Source organism: Astyanax mexicanus, chromosome 2, assembly GCF_023375975.1.
Source record: "Astyanax mexicanus isolate ESR-SI-001 chromosome 2, AstMex3_surface, whole genome shotgun sequence".
NCBI classification, from domain to species: Eukaryota; Metazoa; Chordata; class Actinopteri; order Characiformes; family Acestrorhamphidae; genus Astyanax; species Astyanax mexicanus.
In genome coordinates, this window is record NC_064409.1 from 48,006,418 (window position 1) to 48,014,749 (window position 8,332).

The 8,332-nt window shown below is 39.4% G+C and overlaps 1 protein-coding gene across 4 annotated transcripts; it reads right to left on the minus strand.

Moving 5' to 3' along the window:
* Positions 1–1,049: 1,049 nt before the first annotated feature.
* On the minus strand, positions 1,050–8,332 carry glcea (glucuronic acid epimerase a). 4 transcript variants are annotated; one of them, XM_049474415.1, is made up of 4 exons: positions 8,137–8,332; positions 4,903–5,497; positions 4,540–4,779; positions 1,050–3,664 (listed from the first exon to the last, which is right to left on the minus strand). In XM_049474415.1, exons 2-4 carry the CDS (start codon positions 5,390–5,392, stop codon positions 2,640–2,642), a joined length of 1,755 nt encoding a protein of 584 aa, XP_049330372.1. In that variant the 5' UTR covers positions 5,393–5,497; positions 8,137–8,332; the 3' UTR covers positions 1,050–2,639. The 4 variants fall into 4 exon arrangements, with proteins under 4 accessions (XP_049330372.1, XP_022528095.2, XP_022528094.2 ...); XM_022672374.2 differs by lacking the exon at positions 8,137–8,332 and adding an exon at positions 6,487–7,994 and having other exon boundaries at positions 5,047–5,497; XM_022672373.2 differs by lacking the exon at positions 8,137–8,332 and adding an exon at positions 6,487–7,445 and having other exon boundaries at positions 4,903–5,493.

Here is an 8,332-nt window from a genome sequence, read left to right on the forward strand (position 1 = left end):
ATTTTAATTTATTGTAATAGTAAAAAAAAATGTAATTAAACCAGTCATTTTGTTTTATTTAATTGTACCAGTCAAACATTTTAATTGTAATTGTACCAGTCAAAAAAATATTTGTAACCGTACCAGTCAACTATTTTAATTGTAATTGTACCAGTCAAACAGACCCATTCAACCTTACATGCAGCTTTTGTATTAAACACAGTGCAAACATAATCTTCTTGTATATCAGTTTTAGGAAAATGTAAAATATGAAAATCACTGCCACATAAACGAGTTATTTACAAGTTTCTGACAGAAGCAAATGTCTATCTACTGAGATTCTTTCTGTCAGCTTCTGTTGTTCAAGTGTAGATTGATAGTGAAGACATCAAAACTATGAAGGAGTGTATATGCAATTATGTAGTAAACAAAACGTTTTCTGTGTTTAAAAGGCCAAAATAGTTTTTTTACTTTAGGTTCTTCTAAGTACCATATTTTGCTTTGATGCAAACTTTACCTACTCTTGGCATTATTTTCTCAGTTGGCTTTATGAGATAGAACCTGTAATGGTTCTCCAACTGTAATAAAGGAGTTCTAGAGGCGCTGAGCTCTTAACTGCTTTTCCTTCACTCTGCACTCCAACTCATCCCAAACCACCCTGGTTGCGTTTGTATGTCAGGTATTTGTAAAGGCCAAACACTTTTTTGTCTACTACTTAACTGCATTTGTGTTAATTTGCAGTTTTTAATTCTTTAAAAAAATCTACTTTTGAATAAAGTATAGTATGGAAATAATTTAGTTTTTCACACTTAACTTGCACACAAACTATAAGAAACTATAAGAAATAAATAATCTGGAGCTTAACAGGCAATTTGGAAGACAACTTGAGTGAAATGTGGCCTGTTTCAACATACTAATTCATTATTCTGCTCATCAGCTTTCTGATATTAATCAAACAATACATCTGTCTTATTTGTGACTGCCAATTGTCACCAGTTGGTCTAAAATTAAGCGGACAGAAATACTACCTTAGGAAGGAAGTTGTTGAATGAAAAAAGCACAGACAATCATATGTCTAAATACTTTAATTTTAACTTTAAAGCTGCTTATAATAAAAAAAGAACAATCAAACTGAATGTCTACACCAACACACTAATCAGAAATCCTCTCGAAATTCAGTTTTTATGACTAAATGACTGAAGAAAATTTAATTTACAGCTAGTTACCACAACAAAATAAATACAACACACAATGTACAACATAGCACTTAAAACTATTGCACATCCCACAAAACCTTAAATAGAACCAACAATTCCTTGCCATGAAGCAGCACAATATGCTGTTCATCACTGCTGAGTTTTGCTCTACACAAATTCAGTCCTAATATCTGCTTCTATCATTGCTGATTTTACCATATCATAATCTGCTTAATTTTATGTGCTTATCTTAAAGTGCATGTAAATATCAGAATTGCTTTTGATGCTGAACTGCTATGTTGGAAGTATAAAAACACTTTCACTACTGGTACAAGCATTCAAGTGTAAGAACCAAATCTTCTAAAATGCTCCTTGAAATAAAAGCTCATCAACTTCATAAAATGTGAAAGTATATAAATTACGCTTAAGCTACTGGATGGCATTTCTATGCAGTGACTAGGGATGTCCTGATCAAGTTGTAGTTTGCTATAAATAATACCATTAAATTTGAACTATTTGACAATAAATGTGTTAAGTTTTGTATTTTTATACAGCCACACAAAGTTACCAAATCCAATCTTCTTTACCGATTTCTATATGACAGTCTACTTATTACTTTTAAATGTTTCTGTAAAATCAGTGACATATTAGCAAACGCATATATAAATGTGTAAGCAGGCAGAAACTGTTTATCATACTGTTTATCAAGTTAAGTGTACTTGTTCCACTTCCTATGTATATGAGCTTGCTCTAATATGAGCAAAAGCACTGTTACTTCTAAACTAAATCTAAAAAAATCCAGTTTTACACAGTTTTGGAGATGTTTAGACTGTAGGTAAATTAGATTTTTTCTCAATGACTGTCCTCACTGTTATTTGCAAGTGATCAGATCGAATTGCATTTCCAGACAAATCACAAGCCTAGCTGCATAGATTGATGTGCTAATGGTTTACCATCGGTAACTTTGGCTTCCGTCACTCTGGATTTATTGTGGGTCTTGTTTATCACAATGCAAGTAAATACAAATACAAATAAAATTATAAATCACATTTCAAACCACCTTCAAATGTGTTTTAGATTCAATTTTCAGAAATCAGATTATTTTGCTGTACAGACAAATTAATCTGAACACAACCTAAATATGCCAAGAATCCGATTTGGGCTGGCAGTCTGATCATAGCTTTAGACTATTTGTTACCTTAAAATATGTGAGGATAATGTCTATTTCTCACCTCTCAAACAGTGGCAGAAATGTCCTTTAAAAAGGTGGAGCATTTTATTAAGTATTTTAGACATTATTGATCAACTTCAGCCTTGATCAATCTTTCAGACCAAATCGGGACATCCCTAACTGTCACATTTTTAGACAACTTTTCAACAATGTTTTATTGTTTTAGCTGACACAGTTTCAGTTATTAACAGCTTAGACAATTTGTAGTACAAATCAGTGTTTTTGGGATAACTCTAGTTGTGCTTGGCACGACCCCCTTTCAGGTAAGTCTTCCATCGTTTGGCATAGTCTCTGAAAATGGGAGAACTGTCTATGGAAGCTAGCAGCTGCAGCTGGTTTATGTGAGTGGTGTGGTAGTCCCAGCGTGCAAGATTTGGTGCCACACCCAGCGTGAAATGTCTCAGGTCATACACAGTTCCAGAACCTGTGTCAAACAGTGGCAGCATGGCTTTCAGCGACTCTAATCCGCGGCTGAACAGTATGCCGGCTTCTCTGCCAAATTTGTCCCCGGCTATTTCTGCCACGTCGTACAGTCCAATCAGAGAGTAGATGAAGCCATTGAGCACGAAGGAACTGGGCATGGTTGGGTACTCTTCATACCAGTCGAACTTGTTCATGAACAGGGCCTTTACGCCATGCTGCTCTGATGTCCGTTTGAACGGAGCTGTGGCCCTCATGGCAGCGCTGAGGTACACTGGGTCGTGTGTGATCAGGTAAGCTCTCACCAGTGTGGACATGGCTTGGCCCTGGGCCATTGCTGAGTACCAGCCAGGCTCCAGGGTCCTAAAGCCCTCCCCCAGCTTCCGCGCCACTCTGATGGGCCACCCGCCACGCTCGTCCTGATTGCGCAGAAGCCAGTCGCTCGCAGCAAAGAAGGCAGCCATGTGAGCCGTGGACGAAATGCTGATGTTGCTGATGAAGCCTGAGCCGCGCAGTTCAAGCTGGACTACGCGCCGAGGCATGATCCGAGTCGCCTTCACTACTTTTGTGTTAGACAAACCGACCCCCTTACGCAGGTCAGTAACCAGGTCTCGACTGAGTGTACTCCAGCCTGTTCGGGGGCCGATGCCGTAGGTGATGTGCCTGTCCTTAAAGGAAATAAGAAGGGAGCTAGTGATGTAGTGGATGACATATGGGGGTCCTTTTTCCGTTGTCTCCAACACCACTGACACACTTCCATTGGAAATTAACTTCACATTGAAGGAAAGGACAAAATCCTTTGAGTTGTCCAGAGGCAAAGACACACCATCAGAATTGTCTATACAAAACAAAGAAGACATAAATGAAAAACACGTACTTTTCAAGGGTGACATGTTACATTATGAATACTGGTGTCAATCATAGTAATAAACACAATCTTGTATTCTTGTTTAGAGCAAATTACTGAGGTGTTTTGCTAAAGGCAAAAAATTTGATGACATTCTTGTGTCTAAGATACTGCCAGACAGTGCAGACATCTCAGGTTGAAAAGGATAACACTGGGTTGGTACCCTTATTTTTGAGGAAACATAAATAAAATATCATGATCTGTCTGTCTTCACTCCAGCCCTTTTATTTTTAACTTAAATTTTCTTATCCCCAGTTTAAATGCCCTTGAAAGAACTAGATTCAATGTTTTAATTCAAAATTATTTATTTCTCACACTAAATTACACTTTTAACCAAATTTCATACCCCCTGTTCATACAAACTCCCACATTCACTAGCAATGCCCTGAACACTAGGAGGGTAAAGATTTGCATATGTCCTCTTTTTGAACTGCTCCTGACAATCTGAGAAAAAACAGCTTCCAAGCTTTGTTACAACAACCAACAGACATCTGTGATGAGCAACAACACACTGGGAGTGATTTGGGGAGAAAATATCAGCTGAGATTAAGATATTGGATTTAAACCAGTGAGTTACATGACCTGAAGCTCAAAAAGCTTTGTTTGAAAACAAAAAAAATTAAACCAAATGGATGCCATGGGTCTTCCTTGTGTCTTAAAGAATAGTGGTAAAAATAGTTTTCAACTAAAAGCTTGGCTAGGTCTGAAAAAGGTTTTGACCACTGCTATCCCATTGGGAAGGCCTGTGCATTTTTGGCTTTAGACAAGAATCACAATGTCTGTTAGATCCTTATGAGAGCACCTACCTGGTGTACTGAACTGGTTAACAATTCCTGAGTGGCGTGGGTCCCGAACCTTGGCCAGGGAGCAACCCTTAGGAACTGTCCAGAGACTGGGGATGCCATCTCTATCTTCCATCATACCATACGTCCTAATGTCAGGAGGCTTTTCTGTAAGGTTCTTACTGTAATGACTAAGTCCATACTGGGCTATCTGGATAGGGTAGAAGTAGCCCTGTGGGCCCCACTGGGTGGATATGGGCACACCTACAGAAAGAAGCAAAAGCAACAGTTGAAATCAGTTAATCTAAATAATTGTAAATAGTTTTTAATTTAATTTAGATAATTTTCTTACTAAATGTAATATCACTGCTACACACAACCACCTACCTTCTACTCCACTGATGCACTTCACCCGCTCTCTTACCTCCACGTTGTACCCTTCAAATGACATAAAGACCCCATCTGGATGATAGGGCTCTCTCTGGGCGTACACCCGTGAGTAGCTATGTGAGAACTCAAAGCGCTCCATACCCTCATACTGCACCAGGCGTCCATACACGTCAAAGTACTTCTCCACCCAGCTGAAGGGCAGGTACACCTCGTCACCCTCTCTGCGCCCTTTGATGGTGACATCTTCGTTGATGAGGCAGTCAATCTGCTCATACGGGACCTCCTTAGCCACTGGTGGTGCCTCAGGGGGCTGCCCATTTTCCTCTTCCTCCTCTGGGGTGGGTGCAGGCTCAGGTTGGGGCTTGGTTGGGGTGTGAAAAGTCACATCGCTGGAACACTTGTTCCACAGCAGCACGGTGATCAAAGCAAAGACTGCACAGATGACTATCAGAGTCTTGTGGTTGACTCTTGTCACCAGGCAGCGCATTCTTCTCAAATCACAGCCATGCAGATGCAGTGGATCTAGGTCTGGAAGACATCTCAAGGAACACTGCAGGAGCTGCCTGCCTCAAGTCTGCCTCTCTGGGGCTGCCTGACAAAAGAATTTCACCAGTGATCATTAACACACCTTAACAGGCCTTGGACTGTACATGGGCTACAAGCGTACGTGATACAAAACCCTTTTTCTTATCAGCAAAATAAGTAATTTACAATCTGAAAACTTTGAGGGCTTTGGAGAATCCTACAAGACACTTGGAGAAGCTGCCTGTTCACTATCTGCTCCAATTTTCAATTATGAATTAGTAACAGAAATAAACCCTCAAATTCTTCAATTTAAAAATAGACAAACATTACACAACCATAATGCCTTAAATAGTTTGGAGGACATCAAATGTTTGAATTGTACTAATACAAACATGGATTTTAAAATTACGTTTTGAAAAGTGACATTTTATTTATTTATTTTTATGCATTATATTTTGAATAATATATTTTCAATATTTAATCATTTCAATTACAATTACGATTTTCAATAAAGTTTCCCATCAAAAATAAAACCTTTTTAAGTGATGCTTGAATAGAAATCTTCAATATTTTGGCGTGCAATATCATAGACAAAAATGCTGGCCTGTTAAGGGGTTAAACATTGCAGGTATCACAGGAAGAAACAAATTTCATAACTTGATTAGGCTGGTTATTATTTAATTTCAGACTTAAAGACTGTCTGAACATGACAGCCTACAGTATACTGGCTAGAGAGGCTAAATCAAAGAGGGGTAATGGAATGGTGCTGTGATGACAGTTGTAAATGAGCTAGTTATCTAGGTTAGCTAGCTAACTCACTCATTCTTGTAGTTAATGGGTTAGAGCTGCGAGAAACCACAGTGAAACAGATACATTTAGCTAATTAACTTCCTCGGTAATTATGTTTATGTGTATAAATATGCCTCTAGCTATATTCTGACAGATGGGCAGCACGGGTTGCACGAAGCTGTATGGATTCACGTGATTTTAAATGCGAAAGAGGGAGAGGGCGTTTGGTTTTATCAGTTTTAAAAAAGCAGACATGGTTACACTCACCTGCTGCAGTATCCTCCAGCTCCACGCGGGCTCACAGAACAGTAGAAAAGACTAAAACTCCTGTAATCTAAAATTTAAGGCTATTCTCGCGGAACAGACAACAAATCCGGGCACAAACAAAGCCCTCTTCTTCCAAACCTGCATCACTGTACATCGTGGACTGACACCGCGCTGAGCCAATGGAAACGCAGGCAACCGTCGCAGCGTCCAATCAGCACACCGAGGAGGCGTGGCTTCACTAGATTTACTATATATGCCGTATGTTGAGGATTGGAGCTGTATGGTGGTAAGAAATTGCCATCTTGGGTCTCCTCAACACCATTTAACAACATAGTAATAATAATCCCGAAATTAATATATGTTAGAATAAATATTCGTAATCAATAAGCACTGTCACAGTCCTTCGTCTGCGTTACGACGAAAACCACTTCTGTAATCAGGCAAATGCCTGATATTCAGGTTAGACCTTTATTAATTATTAAAACAGTGCAGTTACAGCCTTCATCACTAGATGGCACTATGTGTACGATTTTATCCTGTAACAAATAAGACAGTACCATAACCTACTATTCTGAAGTCATGCATATTTTATTTCCCTGCGCTGAAATGAAATTTAAAATATAAATGCCCTTAACATTAAAAACATAAAAAAACATTAAGCCTGGTCAGACATCCCAAGTTCCAAAAATTAATTTCAGGAAGAATTTCATTGGAGAGCTAAAGTTCAGCAATCTAGCTGCTGCTGGTTAACTGTAATTTTAGGCATTGTATGTATTCAGAAAGGAGGCAAGTGGAGCAGCAATGAACTATTATTGTCCATTCCTTAATTCCTCTGTGATGGGGAGCTGAATTTATCTTTTATTTTATTTAATTTCCCATTGCACCTTAAATGCTGCGCAGCCTCTGACATCTGTTGCACCATTTAAGGTGGACTGGAAAAGTTATCCAGCATACTACTGAGACAAACTATAGAGATGTTTTTATGCTTGTTTTGAAGATAAAACATTAGATCTACACATTAAACTATGGTAATATAGTCAGGACTGTTTTGAGCACACTGACTGGGACATGTTCAGAGAAGCTGCTACTTCTGATGACTCCATCAACCTGGAGGAGTACACAGACTCAGTGACTGGCTACATCAGCAAGTGCATTGAGGATGTTACTGTCTCCAAAGCCATCACAACCCGCCCCAACCAGAAGCCGTGGATGACTGCAGAGGTGCGTGTGCTGCTGAGAACCCGAGACAAGGCCAGGGGGACAAGGCTGGCCTCAGAACAGCTAGAGCCCTTAAACGATCTCGTAATTCAGAGGATCCAGTGATGTTCAGGAGTAAAATGTACACAGAATAAAACGTACAGAGGTCTGATTTATTTACCACAGAATGTGACAGAGGCGGGTTTTTAAAAACCCTATTCATTTTTCTCATAGGGAAAAACCGCTTAGACACGGAAGCCGTACGAGCACTACAGAATGACGCATGACATGCCAAATTTAGCAGGCTGAATTACGAGGGAGAGGAGAAATACAACAATTCTAAACTCTTCTATCACCCGTGAGCCCCGCGTGAGAGACAGCTCATCCCTAGTAAGCACATCTAGTGGTTGTGATAAAGTACCTGACTAAATTAGCTATAGCCAGTTAGCTTACCTGTTCAGGAGAAAAGTAGCAGCTCTGGGTCAGTCTTAAACTCACTGCCAATATTCACTCTTGTTATATTCCTTCTTTGGTCACTAAGCATTTTCAGACATGCTGAGGCTTTTTAAGATGTGTAGCAGCTCAGGTTTAAAACTGAACCAGCTCTGCTAGCTAAGCTCATGCAGCACCGCTTGCTGTAGTGTAGTTT